The sequence below is a fragment of the Branchiostoma lanceolatum genome, chromosome 1, assembly GCF_035083965.1.
Source record: "Branchiostoma lanceolatum isolate klBraLanc5 chromosome 1, klBraLanc5.hap2, whole genome shotgun sequence".
In the NCBI taxonomy this organism is placed as follows: Eukaryota; Metazoa; Chordata; class Leptocardii; order Amphioxiformes; family Branchiostomatidae; genus Branchiostoma; species Branchiostoma lanceolatum.
The window spans coordinates 19,364,182-19,384,855 of NC_089722.1; the positions used below are offsets into that span (position 1 = coordinate 19,364,182).

A 20,674-nucleotide genomic window follows, 5' to 3' on the forward strand; every position below is an offset into this window, starting at 1 on the left:
AACAAAGAAGGAAGGAGTGTGCGCTGATAACATCAACCCAGGAGAAACAAACATTGAATTCAGGATCACCACAAAGGCAAAACAAAACAAATATGTTCCTGCCACATTTTACACATAGGTACCGCTGTAGGGGAAGTCGGCAGAAGGAGATCTTCTACTGGATGTCGGTGAGACGAGCTGCATCCCTAGGGGGATCTGTAACAGACGCCCGTGCGTCCGTAACGTCGGGACCGAGGGAAGCTACACAACAAGCGTCGTCGACAAAAAGAAGGGAACGAGAGAGAACCAGATCTGTAGCAGAGCCACGATGTGAAGTCAATATATTGCGCTGCTACAGCTGCTACTACAGCGAGACAAAACCTGACGCCAGTTAGAAATACCCGACTGACTTGAACATGTTTATACCACGGATATACTAATATATTGTCTATTCCATTATGTATTTTGTGTGTTTATAGTAGTGATCTATTGTATATGTATATCGAAATCGTACACTAGGTTATTAACCTGGTCGATGACGGTTCTAATCAATCCTGGGGGAGATGTAGCCTGACTACATCGCGCTCCTAGCGGCGGCCCGACGGATACCGCCCCCAAGAGGGGGTCATTAACCTCCGCCAGGGAAAGCTTGTGTAAACACAGGCTAGGGGTGGATGTACCAAAATGAAATTGAAAACCCAACACGAATATTGTAAACAATCAGTGTGTACGAAAGCTCTGATACGATTGCACGCTCTCACGAAACTTGCAAGAACACGCTCTCACCAACTTGCAAGAAGATACTCGGAACACTTAATCTTGTAATTACTGACACAGTTTGCTGTTATTGTTGTGCCATGATTCCCAAAAATGTGTTTTCCTTTTGTTATTCTTTACTGAAGTGGACTACAAAGCCAGTCACAGAAAGATGCAGTAACCAATGTTCTGTGGAGTTAGCAGGTAATTGATCAAGAGGTCTGTCTGATAAGACAGAATAAAAAAACATGTTAACATGCTATCGGCAAGTTAGTTCAGTCCAGGAAGCAGTGAGAACCTCAGTTAAGACTGATGTTAGCATAGCAAGTATGACGTAGTCATAGTCAGACTGTCTTAAAAGTCTCCCGTGCTCAGTGTACGGAAAGCCTTGTCTCTGTGTCCTTTCTTTATCCTTACTATGTTAGTCTTTCGAAGCTTCAAAGATGCAGCTAAAATTTATGATAACAAAAACCAAAAACTTTTAAGACATTGAGAAACAGCTGTGATGTATGGGTATATATTGCAACATCCAGAAAGTTTATTTCAAATATCGAGAAACAGCTGTAAAAGTGTATACTGTATAAACCATCGCCTTTTCTATGCCGTATGCAATGGAATTTGTCCTTGCTATAGAAAAGGCCATACCTGCAAGGCGTTGCCAAAAAATAATTCCCTAGGGAATGCGTTCGCGGAAATCCTAGCATATTTGGCAAACCGAAAGCAGTACTATACAATAGGCTCCGCCCCTGAGGCGTCGCCAAAAAGCAGTACTATACAATAGGCTCCGCCCCTGAGGCGTCGCCAAAAATCCTAGCATATTTGGCAAACCGAAAGCAGTACTATACAATAGGCTCCGCCCCTGAGGCGTCGCCAAAAACCCAAAGGGGCGAGTACGCCGCTCCCGGGATTCGAACCCCCGAAATCCCGATCCGCACGGCAACGCCTTAACCACTAGGCTAAAAGGTCGCGACCCGTTAGACTGGTCAGTTGGAGGCGCTTGAACCCCCACTGTTACACTACTCCCCCTTTTCTTTCTAGACTCGTCCCAAGTCTCCGAGTACGATATTCCCTGTGTGATCTGATCGTTACTCACAGGGCCGGCGTGGGAACCACTGTCAAACCCAAAGAGGCGAGTGCGCCGCTCCCGGGATTAGAACCCCCGCCAATCCCGATCCGCACGGCTTGGGAAATCAACGCGCTAACCACTAGGCTAAAAGGTCCGGACCAGTTAGACTGTTCAGTTAGTGGAGGTTGATCCTCACTGTTACACTACTCACCCTTTTCTTTCCAGACTCGTCCCGAGTCTCCGAGTTGGACATCCCTGTGTGACCTGATCGTTACTCACAGGGCCGGTGTGGGAACCACTGTAAAAACCCAAAGGGGCGAGTACGCCGCTCCCGGGATTAGAACCCGCGCCATCCCGATCCGCACGGCTTGGGAAATCAACGCGCTAACCACTAGGCTAATTGCGTGAAGAAAATGTAGTCACAAAAGCAATCCTCTCACCATAATTGCAATATGGTTTATAGGTATGCAATATGGTAGATGCATACCTATCTACCTCAATGGCGATCGGTTTCCATGGTATTCTTTCTTGTTGCTAGACGTGTTCGACGATGTTCCAGAGGGCCATTTTTTAACCATATTGGTTTTTAAATCGTAAGGACGTAAAAGTATTTTCAAAATTGAAGAATCAGAATTTTCGCCTACTTTTAATGTTGACAATTTAGATGAATGTTTTTTTTCTATTTCTATCAATTTCTTGTTTCAATTCCCCCCCCATGACCATGTGAAGGAAATCCGTAATATTTCTATATCCATTTTTCAAAAAGGAGGATATGATTTTCTTTATAATTTTTTTTGAGAGACTGAAAGTCATAGTCTTGCATTGCGGCTTATTAGAGGCCAACTAGCTCTTCAACATATTCATACATTTTCGGACACAAGCCACGAACCAGTAATCATATATCAAGGACGAGGTACAAAAAATAAGTACTACTCGGATAATGCATCAGTCGAATAGTAGTTTGCGTTGAATAGTTCATTGACCTATAGACGATCTATAGGTGAAATTGCGCGTGTGATTACTATGTTATTACCGTGGTTGATAGTAGGGGACAACAAAGAGACTCACGCATCAGAAAACAACAAATTAAATATTCATGATTGTTACAATTGTTGTGGGCAGATTAACAAAGGGACTGGCACATGCGCAAACCTATTTTGAGAACATGAGTCATTGATGTAATTTCTACAACCTTCAGTATTCAGTGAAGCCAACTGTGAAAAAGCCAAATACATGTACTAGCTATGCATTATAGTCTATAAAGTTGTTCAGTGTGGGTTTCTTACATTGTCAATACGTATCAATCCTCCAACAGAGGACAACAAGGCCAATCGCGAGCAAGTAAACTGTACTTTGGTCTAAAAACCCCTTGTGTCTGAACATTATGTTATTGCACACATATCTAATAAACCAAACCACGACTGGCCGCTTATTTTGCAGTTCTTATAAACATTGCTAGATGACGCTGTTGATTCATGAGATTGGCGCTTCGCTGGCTATACAAAATAGCAGTTGTAGAAACGATTAAAGACAATCTCATAAGAAAAAACTGTGAGGTACATTTCACTGAACACATCAGGAAGAAGAAGAAGATCTTCATTTACACAACAAAAGCACAGCGACTTTCGTAAGGTCTGCTATATCTATACATACATACATACAAACGAATAGGTGCATACAAATGAGTTTGATTACACACAATCATATCAGATAAATCATCTTCTAAACCGATGGCTCATTTACAGCGTTGGGGACGAGCGTGAGCTCTTTTAATGTATGCATGGCAACCTGTCTGAACAATTACCGAAGCCTTTGGGGGAACATCATCAAAATTGAAGCCCCCCTCCCCCAATGAAATTTCCTTTATACCACAAGTCCCATTATCAACTCTGTTATCGTACATAAGTTCATGTAGACAGAGACTCTAGCCTCTACCAGGCTCCGCGCGATCGCTGGGAAAATAGTAGAAATCGGCCAAATAGAGTGAATAGTATGCCAGGGGTAGTCCACTATACAGGGTAGTCAGCTATACAGTGAAGCTCAATAGGCGATGGACGCCTATTGAGCTTCACACTGCGCGGAAAGCCGAATTTCAGGGTCAGAAATTGCCTTACACGTTCATGGAAATTCTGTATTTCCGTCAGAATCATGGGATTTCTGACCTGTTTACGTTGCGCGTCCGGTCCTGTACGTTCCCTAGATTCTCTCGGAGATGGACCACTGCCGTGTTCAGGACGTTTAAAGGGCCTTACACACCCTGACATGCACCCTTGAAATGACCATACACTGCAGGAAATTCAACGTGTATTGGTCCGTGTGGCGATGTTATGTGAATAATTTAGCGGCAATTATCACCTCATTATTTCCCCGGGTTCTGGCCTAAGGAGTGCGCTATTGCGGTATAGCAGGAAATTCACCGTGTAATGGTCCGTGTGGCGATGTGATGTGCATAATTTCGCGGCAATTATCACCTAATTATCCCCCCGCATCCACCCGGTTACGCCTTCAATATTTCTTTTGTCATGGAAAGCGGCTTCAAGGCTACTGCCTCCCTCCCCCCTTTTACTGGATTTTGCCCCCCTCCCCTCTTTCCACATTTTTCAGATTTTTATCAATATCGTGATAACGCCACATTTATTCCGTCTGAAATATCGATTATCAGTGTTAACAAAGATGTCTCATTTTATTCATGTCGTTAACCACCGGCTCTTCGGTTGTTCGGATTACGATTGCTTGGGTAGTCCTTTGAAATGCCAGCGTCTATTTGTTCTAGCTTCTAGAAGACGTCGTCATCTGCTCTTGGCTGGGCGTGAGTGGCGCAGAAGTGTCGTACTGAAACCTAGCCTGTCGAGGTAGCTTAGTCCGTATGATTTGCCGCTTCTATAGGTTCGTTCCACAATCCAGACGGACACGCCGTTGTAATTTCTTCATCCGACAAAAAGTCCGGGGCAAAGCCGTATATGTAGTCAAAAGTCCGGGCTGTAGTGCTTTACAAGGACGTCGGAAATGTAGCTCCATGCCGCGATGTTCTGCATTCAATGCAAGCCCCTTGTCTCAGTCTCGTCGTAGAATAGTAACCAAGCTCCAAATAATCCCGGGCATCGCTGGATATAACCCACGCTAGTATCCAGACACAGAGATAGCGACAGCACACATCTGCACACAACCACTCGGACTTCTCAAATGCCAACTGAAATATTTGAAAATTATAACAGGAGCGTTGATTGGTCCTGGTTTTTAAATCACGTCCCAGAAGCAATGCTATTGGTTGTACATTCCTTTACATAATTTGCATGGACATAGACACAATTACCTGTGAAACGCCAGGTATGTCTATTGTATACATTTAGCTTTGAACTGCCTGATTACTAGTATTCCACAGTTACACAATACCTGACAGGGAAGGTGTAAAAACATGCGGCCGTGTCTTATCGACAACAGCTTGAAAAAGCAATAGGTTCGTTAGCAGTACAAAGTTGTAAGTAAATCGTACTATCGACTATATAACTAGCGACATAAATTGAAGAAATCGAGTCCAAATATTACATGTTTTAGAAAAATATCACTAAAAAGCTATGGACACCATTCATTGCAAGATAAACATGTGTGTGTGTGTGTGTGTGTTGTACCAAGGAAGTTAGCACGGAGACACGGACCTAGTGCCTAATTATGTTGATTGTAATTCGTGTGTGTCGTGTGTCGTTAATCTTTCTTCTTATCAAAGTGATACGCGCTGTAGTCCAGATTTATGTGACTTTAAAAAACACCTCAGTCTATACACAAAATGAATACAGAAAAATAAGATTGTTTGTGACCTTTGTCTTAGAAACAAAACCCCAGACAGCACATTACACATTAAACTGATAATTGTCTTTACAACGGGCACATTTTCACAAAAGCACAGCTTCACATCAAGGAGGCTATATAATGTCCTTGTTCACATCAACTAAGGACATTATATAATGTCCTTGCATCAACTCGTAGATTTCAGAATCAGATAGACCATGGCCTGTTGTTCATCTACCCGTATACAATCTACTAGACTGTAAAACAAAATCCAAACATTTTGCTTTTCATATTGTTTTTATCGTGTCGGGAAAATGTTATGACGCTACGTCGTATACCATTAGAACCACAATTGTATGATTTAACCGTGGGTTTGAGACAAACTGTCTTATTCCAAAACAAAGAACATCTATTTCTGCTAAACACTGAAATTGGGTTGGGGGTGTAGACGTGCCACACAAGGCTAAATGTTACGTTCTATAATTGTCTTATTCTACTGCCCAAGTATTCATCATATTGGGTTCGATTATTTACATGGCCAAATATGGACGCCCAGTGAAGACTTGTTAGTATAAGGTGACATCTAGCCGCGACGACTCAAATGGTAAGACGTAGTTTGCTTGTATATCATTATAGTATTCCGGAGGAAGACAATGTAATATTGATTTACAAGTAAAATAAGCCTTTCCACCAGAGTCGCCGCGGCTAGCTGACATCATGGGTTGCTTTTTTCCAGAATCAAAACATTTATAAACATTAGCTTTCCTTTGTTCAGACAAAGCATATCATTCAGTTTGTAGATAACATTATGCATATCAACACTGCGCTGGACATACAGACAATTAAACTCAATAAGCATTCGAACTGCAATGTAAAGCTTAATAGTACATCTTGTAAATAATTAACGAATAACTTCACGCTGAATCGGGTCACCTATTTCTAATGAAGAACATTGAACGCCGGGCGCTTGTGGTTTCTGTCTAAGAAAAAACGCACCAGACAACACAATACACATCCAACCAAAGCAATAAACTGAATGTTTGTATTCACACCAAGAAAATGACTATTCTACAACAGTACATTTCAAATCAACTTGTAGGGTTAGGTCTGCCACTGTGATGGAACTGTAGCGCATGTTATCTATACATCAGATAGAGCCGCTTATGTATCGACTTCGTTAAACAAGAGGGTCTGTGATTTTTAGTATAATACTCATTTTGCTTTGAATGTTTTATCATTGGGCATTTGGACATCGGTTTTCGTGTCGGGAAAAAAGTTATGAGATTATCTCATATCCTAGTTAACCGCCTTTTGTATATTTCATGATCAGCTGTGGCTTTCGGGCCAGGGCGGGTTCCTGAACGGGCGCGGGTTTCTGAGCGGGCGGGGGGCTCAGCAGGGCGGGCGAGGGCCTCAGCAGGGCGGGCGGGGTCTCTGGCGGGCGGGGGTCTCTGGGCGATATAAATGTCGCCCAGCTCAGAACGATCGCGACCGTCGTTTGGATCTAGCGGCGTCCCGCGCGGTCCCCCGTTGGAAATGTCGGCACGTTCAAAACCCAGCCTCACTAATCATGATATTAGTGTTTTTGGAGACCTTTCTTGTCAACCTAGGTGGATTTCAAAATAAACGACATTCAACATATTGGAACGCTAATTTTGTTCGGACGGACGATCTGCAGCTGGTAGAAACGCTTCTATCTCGCTTGTAGCAGATGGCCCCTTTAATATACTCATGAAAATTAGATCACGTTAATTCAAGCCATTTTGTTCCGCTTTTTACCAGTAGAACATAATTTTACGTCAGTAATGCACAGGTAATTGTCACCTAGAATGCACGAAAGGCCGTATATAATTGCCATCCTTTTGTAATCCATTTTCCACTACACGTCAAGTGTAAGGGTGCCGTAAATTCCCATCCACTTTCCAGGTCCAGGTGTGTAAGAAAAAATCTAGGACCGGACACGGTGATCCCTGAAACCCATGTACACAACCATTACACGGTGAATTTGACAGGTGTGTAAGGGCCCTGATACTCCTTGAAATTCGACTTTTAGAGCAGTGTCACTGTATAGCGGACTACCCTGTATAGTGGACTACCCCTGGCATACTATTCACTCTATTCGGCCGATTTTTTTTTTACTATTTTCCCAGCGATCGCGCGGAGCCTGGTAGAGGCTAAGAGACTCGATCTGATCGCGACCTCTACCGCGCCAGGAAAGTCGATTCTGACATGTCAATAGATCACAATAATGGACAAAAGCAACATTTGGAGAGCAGCAGACAACATATTGGTGTCACTTTGTGTATTACCGTGGACTTAGCTGTGGGAAATAATGAAAAACGTTTATGTAATATTCATTTAACTTGTAATTTTTTAAAGATATTTAATTAGTAAGACAATGTGGGTAGACATTAAGACGTTCCGTTATTACATCTTCTTTGAAATTATAGCTTCTGACGAACTCCTTGTGATTACGCAATGCATGCCCTGGGGTGATGTTCAATTAACCTTATGCCCTTATCCAAACTGGTCGGACCTCTTTCTGGATCGTACCATTTCAAAAATAAATGGAGGGGCTTGTTTCCACATGCGCTCAAGACTAGCATCATAACTATGTACATTTTACACTGTGCCTGAATGCGTTTTAATCAGTTATGATACAAAGTAGTAACATGCTTTGTAAGCGTAACATTCGTGTTGTATATTTTTTTATTGCTCTGTTAACGAGAACCCCCGGTGAGTTTGAATGGTACATTCCAACCGGGCCTGCCAGTTAGAGCGAATTTTGGTCGCGTCGGAAATTCGCAAGTTCGTCCAAAAATGACAATTGTACTAAGAAATATCAGGCACGGTTTGCAGAAGCTGACCAGCTGTATTGCCTGGCCCTGTCGTGGGAAGGACTCGGGGAAGGGTTGGCGAGCTTACGCGGGGGAGCCGGTACCGGACCGGGCAGATTTTACCACGACACCGGTGAGTACACGCACATGAGTTGTCTGTAAACTTCGTGTGTCTGTGTTGTTTGTTTCCTTTTTCATACGTCGCGCTTAAAAGCTAGACTTCTACGACCTCATACCTTCGCCTAACACTGTTAACCTTCATGACTGGCGTATTACGACGAGATATGAAAAAAAAAGTTCTGCTGCAGTACCGTGAATAGCCACTATGAGGCCCATTATCGACCTTAACACTCGTTTTATCTGACACCTACCCCCTACACAATATCATAGAGATCTGTCATCAACATCTCGAGTTATGCTGTCTACACACAGACACACACACTCACAAACGCTCACGCAAATGGCATCGAAAATACTGTATAAACTTCTTGACAAAGGTAATTAGATAGTTTACAGTATGACAATAAATAGCAAGCCTACAAAGAAAACTATCGTATTCTCTACCAGCAAAGATTGCGATCGTGATCTCTACCGATAGAATCGCAGAAAAGATTAGGTGTGTTTGTGTGTTTGTCTGTGTGTGTGTACATTTTGTGATTTTTTAAAAAGGCTCTATACCCTTTCTTTCCCACAGTGGTCGTCTAACCAGAGGCTGTTCGTGACGTACCGTGTGGTGTGTGCCGTCTTCACCCTCGCCATTCTGATCTGGAGCGTCCCTACAGACAGCAACAGGTGGATCACCTTCTACTCCAACTGGGTGTACTCCACCCTTACCCTCCATTTCTGCTGGAGCGCGGTCGTCTGTCTACAGGATTACCGCAAACCCACCGGCCACGACGGGCCATCGGAGAGAACACTCTACATCGGCTGGGTGATATACGACATGGCGATGGCCACGTCGTTGACAGTGTCGGCGGAATACTGGTTCTCTCCCTGGCCTGTGACTATAGGCCTTCGTAGTATTCTCCGCCACGGGTTGAACTCGGTCATGGTTGTGGTTGACGTGCTGTTGTGCGGGTTTCCCTCACGGTTGAACCGCGTGGTGTATCCTGTCCTACACCAGGCTGCCTACTGCGTGTTCGTGGTGTTCTACTGGCTGGGTGGATTCAGAGGGTACGACGGAAAACAATACATCTACTCCTTTGCGGACCTGAATACAGTCCCACTCCAAACTGTGATCATCATGTCTGGCAATACTTTCTTAGTAATGCCCGTGTTTCACGCCGTGGTATGCGCCTTGTATCGAGCACGTTTGAAACTTCTGAAGAAGTTCAGAAATATAAACACTTACGAACCTCCTAAAGGGATGCCAATTCAGACTTTAGAGACAGAGATCGTCAACGACAAGATTAAGGAAATCAATGTTACCCAGGTCTAAGTAGGGTGGTATTTGGGACAATCTAAAGACGACCTCATACTTGCTCAGTATCCTATACATGTAGACATGTAGGTAAGGAAGTAAAGACAACTTTATTTTTTTACCCTAGGCCATATTGATTCACTTATACGGATGGCATCATCTGGGTACCTCTAAACAGATGAAAGCTTGCGAAAAGTTTGGGAAAAAGCGCCTTCATGCTTGCTCAGTATCCTATAGATGTAGATGTAGATATAGGTCACAATAGAGGCGGTTTACGGTCGTCATCTCAGGAAATATGACTGTTGTGCTTATGCCATATAATTGGTGAATTTCTTAAATGGTTTCTTATTCAGGGTTATTGGGCCGGACTGTACCAAACTTCGGTGTATCTTTTTTTTCACTAACTAATGTGATCTTATGTTGCCTATATTGACTAAGGTTAACTGCAGTTACAATGTATACTGTCACTATTATACACCTAGGCTTACAGTTAAGATTCTACAAGCCAACATACCATACATAGATTTAAAGTGCCACGGATATACTTCGAAACACGACGTACTAGTATCACAGGTATTGTTCATCCATCCTTCTTTGCTCTGTAATCGGATACTGTTCATTTTAATGCTATCAATCGAATGTATTCTTTCTACTCCATTACCCTATGTCTACATTAGAACCTTTGAGTAAATGACATCTTTGATTCTTGAAATTGAAGTGTCCTTTCATGAATGGCATCTAGGAGAACAAGATTAAACACATGGCAAAATTGTTCTGTCAATACTTTGATATACATGAGTTTTCAGCGATTGAAGTCAGGAGCGATTACACATGGAACAAAGCGATAAAAGAATTCAAGCTCCCAACGAGTGCAAAGGTACTGGAAATGACCAGACATTGAAAGCAACAATGACACGTTTAAAAATAGAACAAATACCACCGGGTTCACGAGTGTGCGTAACTGTGAATGTATTTTGCATCCTTAACGTCAAGAAAAAAATAATAATTGATTAAAAACTTGTTTACCACAGAATCAATACTTTTACGATAGAAAATGAGGCAACGCCCGTTTACGATATTTTTGCAATACGCAAAATATATCCGCTTATTTTTTAAACCTTTTTAGTACGATTTGTAGTATTGTCGCATGAGGGGGGGGGCGTTAATGCACACGCGGATGTGATCCATATAGAAAAGTCAGTGTAACAATACTAAAACGTCCCGCTAAACTGCGTAACATACTGACAATATATGATTATGCAACAGTTGCAGAAGGGTTGAAGGTTAGGAGTCATGCTGGGTTCAATGTCCGACTGGTAGATTGTGCTATCGGCATACCGTTCTTTACAGACGTGTTACCGGGCTCTGGCATCAAGGCGCAGGAGCAGACTATTGCAGAGACAGCCGAGCAGTTTGCCCTAAAGCTGACCACGACCGTCTCGTCCGAGTTCGTGACCTTAGTGGTGGTCATAGGCATGTTTGTTTGACCATTTAGGTGGTCAAGCCTAATATGGCGGTAACATCCATCGCCAGATGTGCAGTTGTATAAACCATTCTTGATCAGATCATGCAGACGTAAAACTTAAATATCAAGCAGAACAGCTGCGTAAGGGAAGATCAGATATCTCTCGAGCTGCAATCAGAAGAACAATCGATTTCTTAGTTTTAAGCCTTTAAAATGTTAGTCCACTCTCGAGGTAAAATCGTTTTATGTCAACAACAGTGCATGAAATAGCAATTTAGGCATTAAACCTAGCTCATACATTCTACACAAGAAAACGACTGTCATTGCCGAAATGCTTAGAAATAAACAAAACAAGTATAAATACACTCCTAACACTGAGGTTTTAAAGATAATCTGCGGTGCGAGGCATGGCAACACCGCCCTTAGACCCGGTCTGAAGGTCAACATGGGGTAAATGGGCGTAACACACTTAGATGCAGCACACCCCACAAATGTCGCTGTACTTCTGTGTGTCAATAAAGAATTTATTTAACTCAGAAGCATACTGATAAGCAAGGTTAAAAAACCACGCCACTTCAAGTTCGTACATTACTTAATTTCACAGCAGATCGTGAGCTATGGAAACTCAAATCTGGTCCCCCGAAACCCCCTTGTCACTTTTTTGCCGCAGATCTGTTGCGGAAGAATGGAAGTGCGCGCTGTTAATTCTGGACTACCCTGGCCTCAGTTGCTCGGGATGCAAACATCATATGACACACACTAAGGTGATTGGTAAATAAACGTCGGTCGTAGTTCACCTCGGTCACTTCAGGTCATGGGGATATGGGGATAACAACCATTACGTAGTTACGTTGGTTGAACAGTACATTTATACTTAAGTTACATCCAAGCACACTAACACCGAACTTGATACAATTCTGACACGGGAGATGATCTTGTGCTATCTGATTATGTGTGTAATCACTTTCTACAATGTCCAGTTTGTAAAAGCTGTGATTTGGTCGACACACGCATTGTTAAGGGGGCATAGTGGGGATTATATCTGTCGTCTATATACCATCTTAAGCTTACAACATATCAAAGAAACCTGACTTATTTTCGCCTGCCTCCTCTTACGTAAGGTATTTCATATCACAAACTGGGTGTGCATACGACGTAACGTTGTGCTTTTTTAAAGAATAACAAAAAGTCTAAGACCGAATGACTCATTGTCAGCCGTCGTCATGATCAAGATAAATCATATTGACATAACGATAGCTAGAATTCACCACCAAATAAAATATCAACAAAGGTGTGTCAGGTGTTGGTCTCAATGACGTAGAAAACACACTCGTGACTGTTACTAAGTTTTATAATTAGCCAGTGACGACCAATGACCAGCAGACCAGCAGACGGCTATATAAGGCCCTGTGGGAGGAGTTGCTTCAAAAGAGTAATACTTAGTGGACTTCCGTCCATTTCCTTAGCGAGACCTTCAGGTGTCTTAGCGATACATAAATCCAAAGAGAATAGAAGGATGACCAGTCTTGTTGTTATTGTCGTCACTGCTTTGCTGTACGGCGGCTCGGCTTCAGCGGCGTCCGATCTGACCCATCATGAAGTGCTTGACGAGAACGGGGACTTCCTCCTGTCCTGGACGTTTGATGACGAGCAGATCGAGTTCGAGGCCCGGGTGAAAACCCACGGGTGGCTCGGCCTCGGTCTGTCCCCGAACGGAGGGATGCCGGGATCGGACATCGCCATCGGCTGGGTTAGGGACGGACAGGCGTACCTTACGGTAAGTATTTTTAACTGACCACTTGAAATATTAAAGAGATTAAGTAAAAACCCATTTTTGATGAGTTAAACCCAATTTTGTACGCTTTATATCTCGATACTTAGCGGCCAACAATTTTTCAGTACCTTGTTAACAATACTTAAACGACTGCAAGTTATACATGTAACTAACACATTCACTAATAATAATGTCAATGATGATGAGGTCTAACTGCAATTAAAGCAAAAAATGGTATATGACATGGGAACTTAAGGGAACCTATGTGAAAAGAGTCACTAATGTTAAATGTGTTCGTTGGCACGTGGTTAAATATTAATGTTGCTCACTTGGCCTGCAGGATCGCTACGCCGACGACCAGGCGCTGCCCCCTGAGGACGAGAGTCAGGACTGGGAACTTCTGTCTGGGTACGAGAACGACACCCACACCGTCCTCAGGTTCAAACGAAAGCTGCAGACATGTGACGTCAGAGACCGCGTCATCAACGTTAGTAACAAGAAATTGTTTTACTAAAATGAATCCTGTCACAGAATCACTTCAAAAACTTGCTTCCAAACGTCAAGACCGTGCATGTTTTCCCTGCCAAAAAGGGGACAAATTTTTCTTTACTTACACGATTTTCTTCACTCATTTTCCATGATAATCGATGAAGCGGGTAGTTGTCGAACGCCATGTTGGTGTCCCTATTTGCATTCCATCCTACCGTAGCTCAAGCATACACGGCACTCTTGTTTCTGAGTAAGATTTTTATCGAAAGAAAAATGTATATCTACAATCTGTTTTTTTTCGCGATATGAAGTCACGTTCTATTAAAAACGTGGGATCATTCGTATTTTACTGTCTCGGAAAAAGAAGCCGAACCCAATAAGTTAGAACTTAGTGTCAGTAGCTAAGACTAGAGTAGTCATATCTTATATTGTTATTATCGTCTGTATGTCCACTCCGTGTTACATGTACTTGCAATTAGCCTACGGGCAGGAATTTGCAATAAACTTTCTCCATTCTCTATTACTTAAAGCGTACCTCATCGGATATGTGCATTTGAGCGCGTTATTGTAATAAAATAGTGCATTTCTTGTTCTCTCACAGAAAGACACCCTGCGTGTTTTATGGGCGTGGAACGACGAAGACCCAGACGACGACGCAGGTCCCGCCTACCACAGCCAAAACCGCGGGGTCCGCAGCAGCGTGTTCCTGAGGAATAGCATCGAATCCGAATCTGTGCCTAGTAACATCCAATCATACGACGTCACTATGACAAATGTAAGTAAGCAATCCTTACAGTGTGTAGATAGATGAATGAATTAAAAATGTATTTTTAGAATCTTAAAACTGTGGTTCAATCGGTAGCTAAGCTCTATACATTGATGCACCAATAACATATACCTTTTAATTGTTATGTTAGACTGTTAAGTGTATTTAATTTTTTATCTATCGTTGTTGAAGAATGTACAAAGGTACATGTAGTTTTGTTGTGTCAATTAAGTATAGCGTATCAAATCAGCTAAGGTTTCATTCATCACAAGCTCTTCACATATTTGATCGTATTCATTGAGACACAGAGACTCTCTGCATATTGCCCTATATTTGTTCTGCAGTTTAGGATATTAAACTTCAAAATGTAGGTGTGATGATTATTCCCGTTTTCTGTACATGCATTGGCTCAAGTTACGCAATTATTCATAACAAAAAGATGAAACTAATATCATGGCCGTGAATCACATTCATAAACAATGTATCTCTTTCTTTATTTTTCATAGCCCAAATTTTATCGCATCAATATGGCTCCTTGACCAATCTGAAACTACTTAACGCTCTAATTGTGTTTTTGTTCACTCCAGGCAACCATTCCACCAAAGCGGACAGCGTATTGGTGCAGGTTGGTTGAGATGCCGATACTGCAAACCAAACATCACATCTTCAAGGTATCAGTAGCTTCACTAACCGTACTGTCGGTATTCCATTATTTGACCAGGAATGACCGGACAATATAATGATGGGATAAGGTCAATATGAAAAGTGTCCGAATAGTTTCGCGTCGGTTAGCTTCTTTACGACATGTGCTAGGACTATCAAACTTGACGGCTTTTTCTAAAATCTAGTTGGCAACAATTGATAATGAATTAAGTTTTTTATTTGTTGAGTTGCCATGGCATCGGTTGCTGACAGGACTATTTTACAAAATTCGTTATACAATGACGTTTTAAGATTTTCTTGTTACACCACATTTGTTTTCCAACATCATTAGCATCTTATGTAATATAATGACATTTATGATCAAGTATTCATGCTTTATACTACTTTGAGCATGTCATTGGTTAAAATGCAATTACATGAAAATGGAATGTGCATACATGATATTCCACGAAATAACCTTTTAACTGGGGAGGTAGGTTATGCACATCTAATACTCTACATAATGTTCAAGGTTCAATCTGTAATTACTCCTGGCAACGAAGGAATGGTCCATCACATGACAGTGTACAAGTGCCATCCCAATCCGAACCGCACGGTGTCGCCCCATGAACATCCTGGGCACGAATGCTATACTCCCAACATGCCCCAGGACTGGAGTGAGTGTTACAAAGGCAGCCTGATCGCAGCCTGGGCTGTAGGCACTGGGGTAAGAATTCAGATTTGCTGTATTACATCTCCTTGATTATGTTTACATCAACTTGCATAAATGTCACAGAAATTGTATTGTGAATGTAAAATTACCCCCGCACTACTAAGTGTAATCGATTATCGGCAGTCAAGGACATCGATATATAGGAGAGAATTTAGAGAACTCATGCTTTATGTCCCCCTGTGCAAGGAGGTTGAATATACCTGTGCTAAATGTGTTTCCCTATCCCTGGTACTGACTGTGTTTCCCTGTCCCTGGTGCTGACTGTGTTTCCCTGTCCCTGGTACTGACTGTGTTTCCCTGTCCCTGGTGCTGACTGTGTTTCCCTGTCCCTGGTGCTGACTGTGTTTCCCTGTCCCTGGTGCTGACTGTGTTTCCCTGTCCCTGGTGCTGACTGTGTTTCCCTGTCCCTGGTGCTGAGTATGTTTCCCTGTCCCCTGTCCTGATAGTGTTTCCCCGTCCATTTTACTGACTGTGCTTCCCTGTCCCAGGTGTAGACCGTGTATTTTCGTTCACGATACTGTATTTTCAGGCCTCATGTGCTGGCTGTTGTCCCTGTACGTATCATTTATTGTGTTTCCTGGGTCTGAATACGTTTTCTTTTCCAGGATGTCAGCTTCCCTAGCCATGTCGGGTACCCCATCGGTGATGAGTACGACGGAGGCCAGGTTCTGCTGGAGGTGCACTACGATAACCCGTTACAAAAGGAAGGTGAGCTAAGTACTAAATAGGTTAATTGCACTTTGAGAATTCAGCTTGAAAAAAATTATTGTCTCTAAAAGCCTATTAATTTATTGTTGGCTTCCGCACTTTAAAAAATGTATCTGACTTCACGTAAGTCAACTTAATGGCACGTTTTGGTCACTTAATTAAAAGATTATATTCTCACTATACATGTAAAAACAGTTAGCAATTTTCAGCGGAGATTAAAGACTAACTTTCTCAACCCAGGTGTAACGGATAATTCTGGACTGAAGTTTCTCTACACACCGGAACTACGTCAATATGATGCAGGCATCCTTGTTGTGACGCAAAGCGTGGACTACTCGCACATCGTCCCTCCCTATGCAGATGACTTTAAGACGGATACATTCTGCAACCAAGAATGCCTCAGCGCGGTAGGACAAACAATTTTATCCTAAATGTTTGGGGGCATCTTCCTGAAAATGAATTTGACAGTATACAGTATACTCCAACTATTGTAATTTATAATAATGGTTTATTGGTCCGAAACTACCCATGCAGCCAATGCTGAATTGCTGCAGGGTTTGCAATCACATAATACACAATAATACACAAGATGCATAATTACACACTTGCACTTTATGAAACTGTCGCAAGGGTCTGGCGGCTGCCATTCGGTGCCAGCAGGTGACCTCAATACGACCTTCCCCAACCGAAGTCAGGTACCCATTCACACCGGGGTGGAGTGAGGAAATTTTACTGGATGCCCAATGAAAATCAAGCAAAATGTTGAGGCCTTCTCAAGAAAATTTGAACACGTACACCTGGATATCTGATGTATGCATACATCGGGTATTAGTGATGTAAAATACATGTATCCCTCTAATCGTATTTTAATGTGGTGGATCTATGGTACCTGTTGGCACGATGAAATATAATGTTTTAACATCATGATAGGAGAATTGAGTCTATCAAAAGTGTCTTAGAAAAATACCACTACCCTAACATGAGGAGGGAAAGCTTGGAATCAATGTCCATCCTAATTGCAAAGACTACCCATGAAATTCACATTCTTTCTTTATAGAAATGCATTATAAAGTCACGAATACGGTAAAGATAAACGAACGGAAGTTATTCGAACGTGTCTTTCATAAAAACTATTTTCATGCTTTTAAAATGTTACGTGTGAAGACATAACCCAATCTTCATTTAATAAAAACATCGCAGTATCATAGGCTGATGTAAAGATCTTTTGCATTTACAATGCAATGAACATGTATCCTACAGTTCATAGATGAGGTTGGGGAACCGATCCGTGTGTTCGGAAACATGCCGCACGCCCACCTGCTCGCCAGGAGGATGAGAACATCCTTGATCAGGGACGGCGTGGAGACGGTGCTGTCACAAGACGACAACTACGACTTTAATCTTCAGTATGTCCGGATGTTGGATGAAGAGTTTATCATCCAGAAGGTAGGTATCCACCTGGGAATTGTATATCATGACTTAATTACACAACAGTTGTATAAGATGTGCAAGCTATGACGACTTCTATTACTTAACAATAATCCACAAGATTTTTTTTCTGGAATCAGACTACGTTAAATTATCTGTACAGTTTTAATGGCATTTCTAACAATAATGTTATATTTCTATGATTGCAATACATGTGTTATCACCTCCATCGCCATGTGTTTTTCTGATCGCTGAACTTAAAATTGAAAATGCCTTACGGCCATTCAAACCGAAGAATAGAATACCATCCGTAGTGTTTATAGCAAGTACAAATAGCAAACTTTTCTTGTAACACCATAAGCGAGTGAAATGTGTATATTGGACATTTCACATATTCTAATATTACGTACATTGGCATGGTATTAAAATAATTATGACTTATTACGCAATCAATTGTTTTCAGGGGGACACAATCATGACAGAGTGTACGTACAACTCGGCACATAAGAACCAGGCTGTTTACGTAAGTCCAACACACTCTGCATAAACATTGTTACGGTTAAGCCCGCTTCCCCAAAATTTGGACTCACAGAATTTAAACAAACAGTTTTTAAATTTTCCATCCCTATCATGTTAACTGCTCTGACAAGTATGGGGTGAGTAGAAAAGCTGGGGTGGCGAGTTTTGCAATAGAGCATTTTAACTCACATTGTATATCAACAAGGCAGGCGTGTCATGTCCGTCATGTTGGTAACCTTGGTTTGTATTTTAACGAACCATCATAGCTAAAGCATTTACGGCGTTTTGTTTACCTTGGATTATATCGGCAAGTCTGTAAGCCTTCTTTGAGAATAGCAGGAAAAGGTAAGTTAAGAAGATGGTATTTAAAGGGCTAAAAGATCGGTATGTGTCATTCACTAAAATTTGAATAATTGCGCCCGCCTCCATGTTGGCGTTCCAATTATGTCACGTGAAAACGCTCTATCACCACTCTAACAAGTATGTGTGATTAGGCATAGGGCAATGAGGATTATAGCTTCTAGCATTTTAAAAGTCGTCCAACACCTTCGCTTGCGTTTCTTCCATCAGGGAGGATTGGGGACCGACAATGAGATGTGTGAGAGTATCCTGTTCTACTACCCGCGGATGGACGTGATCTTCTGTGACAGTTCTCCACATCCACTGCACATCCTCAGCTTTGCAGGCGTCGAAGAAATTGAGTAAGAATAGTCATCGAGATGTACACTTATACTTGATAAAATGCGTAACATTTACGCAAGCCATGGGTTTAGACTGTGTTTACTTTCGTGGCTCAATGACCTATATTGTATCTTATACTTGATAAAATGCGTAACATGCGTTATTCATAACAATCTCTCGGACTGGACCTGACTTCTGTGGTAGCTGCTTTAGATCAAATTGAATTCCCAGTAACATATATCAACTTGTTGGGAGCTTTACCGACTAAGATAATGGGTATTGAAGACAGAATTTCATGAACAATATATTTCTATAGAAAAATGATTGTATTTCCTAATTAAAGCATGGAAAATCATTTTTCGATTTTCTTACCGTTACAGCTTGGAGACTCCAATGTGGATAAATAACATCCCGATTGTGAAACCAGCCAACATGTCAAACATGACATATGCAGATGTTGTCCAGAGCATCGTGTGGGACCAGGACAAGGCGCATCGGTTCTCACAGCATCTAAGGGAGGGGACGTTCATTTCTGACTGCGGGTTCAGAGGGCAGAGCAGCCTGGGCACGGTGAGTAGTGTTATGATGCTGCAACAGTCAACGATCAAACTTAAGCCTTCAGTAATATTTGAACATTTCTTAGTATCAAAACATCCTCCTATTTCATTTGTAACATATGCGTAATGACGCACATTTCATATAAACCGTTACCCAAAAAATACACGGATAACATTTCACCAAGGACCTTTTGAGCAAACGTATTTGTTTTGTCATCTGTATCTCCCATAATATACACATATGTTTACAGAAATACTCTGGCAAAATGTAAGCGACACATTTTTGCTCAACTCGTCGTCGGTAGTCGTTCGTATTTGTGTACTAAGATTAATGTCAGATCAGTCTCAGTTGTTGTTTTTCGGGTAGGATGGGAGTTGAGCTTGGAAGGATACGCCGTTCTTTGCTCAACTTACCGCGTTATTTCCTTATATGTATTTAATCCAGCACTGTTTGTTTTATATTCTAGTCACAATTCAGAAAGGAGAGTCCCCTGCCCAAAGCATCAGTGCCGGCTGCTGCGCCAGAAGATGTGTGCAGTACTTCTTCTGGATCAGCCGGGCCCGAGACGTTCACAATGCTGTGTCTTTTGTCACTTATGATGTACTCAATTTTGTCAACACTATAAGTTTTAACATTCTTGACAAGAAAGAAAGAAACAGCAACTGCTGCAGGGGTATCTGTTAGATCATTGGACCTCGGATAACACATGCCAAGAGAAAGTTGAAGCTGTATATTTGTGTACCTAGTTAGATTGATGAATGACGTGATAAAAAAAATAAGCAGTAGTACACACGTACACAAACATGTTCCTGCGTCGCAAGCGATAACGCGAACCCACCGCTTCGCTAGATGATTAGAATTGTTCTGGTGTCCAGCTCAAGCACTTTTTAAGGGTAGCGTACTACCTACTGTGCCCTTTAGTCTTGGAATTTTAAAGACCAATAAACGCGCATACATGGTTACACGGTTGATCTTTGTGTACATTTTTTGTTTTGTTTTAACGGATAATCTATGAGGACACAAAAGTAGGAATTGTTGCTCCAAGGTAAACAATAAAAACATACAAA

At 42.0% G+C, this 20,674-nt stretch overlaps 2 protein-coding genes across 2 annotated transcripts; both read left to right on the top strand.

The window, feature by feature from the left end:
• The first annotated feature begins 8,230 nt into the window (after nucleotides 1-8,230).
• Nucleotides 8,231-10,625, top strand: LOC136439702 (protein rolling stone-like). The gene is made up of 2 exons (XM_066435245.1): nucleotides 8,231-8,557; nucleotides 9,119-10,625. The coding sequence occupies exons 1-2, from the start codon at nucleotides 8,408-8,410 to the stop codon at nucleotides 9,860-9,862; spliced, it is 894 nt and encodes a 297-aa protein (XP_066291342.1). The 5' UTR covers nucleotides 8,231-8,407; the 3' UTR covers nucleotides 9,863-10,625.
• A 2,059-nt stretch (nucleotides 10,626-12,684) lies between these two features.
• On the top strand, nucleotides 12,685-20,563 carry LOC136439661 (DBH-like monooxygenase protein 1 homolog). Its single transcript, XM_066435165.1, has 12 exons — nucleotides 12,685-13,086; nucleotides 13,424-13,570; nucleotides 14,174-14,347; nucleotides 14,926-15,009; nucleotides 15,513-15,707; nucleotides 16,319-16,421; nucleotides 16,662-16,828; nucleotides 17,682-17,867; nucleotides 18,313-18,372; nucleotides 18,939-19,069; nucleotides 19,430-19,619; nucleotides 20,074-20,563. The coding sequence occupies exons 1-12, from the start codon at nucleotides 12,826-12,828 to the stop codon at nucleotides 20,230-20,232; spliced, it is 1,857 nt and encodes a 618-aa protein (XP_066291262.1). The 5' UTR covers nucleotides 12,685-12,825; the 3' UTR covers nucleotides 20,233-20,563.
• Nucleotides 20,564-20,674: the final 111 nt, after the last annotated feature.

Excerpts from the sequence above, each read along its gene's own strand:
- LOC136439702 (XM_066435245.1), top strand. The coding sequence starts at position 8,408 with ATGACAATTGTACTAAGAAATATCAGGCACGGTTTGCAGAAGCTGACC. Across the intron at positions 8,558-9,118 it reads CAGATTTTACCACGACACCG|TGGTCGTCTAACCAGAGGCT; the intron begins GTGAGTACACGC and ends TCTTTCCCACAG.
- LOC136439661 (XM_066435165.1), top strand. The coding sequence starts at position 12,826 with ATGACCAGTCTTGTTGTTATTGTCGTCACTGCTTTGCTGTACGGCGGC. Across the intron at positions 14,348-14,925 it reads ACGACGTCACTATGACAAAT|GCAACCATTCCACCAAAGCG; the intron begins GTAAGTAAGCAA and ends TGTTCACTCCAG. Across the intron at positions 19,620-20,073 it reads GGCAGAGCAGCCTGGGCACG|TCACAATTCAGAAAGGAGAG; the intron begins GTGAGTAGTGTT and ends TTTATATTCTAG.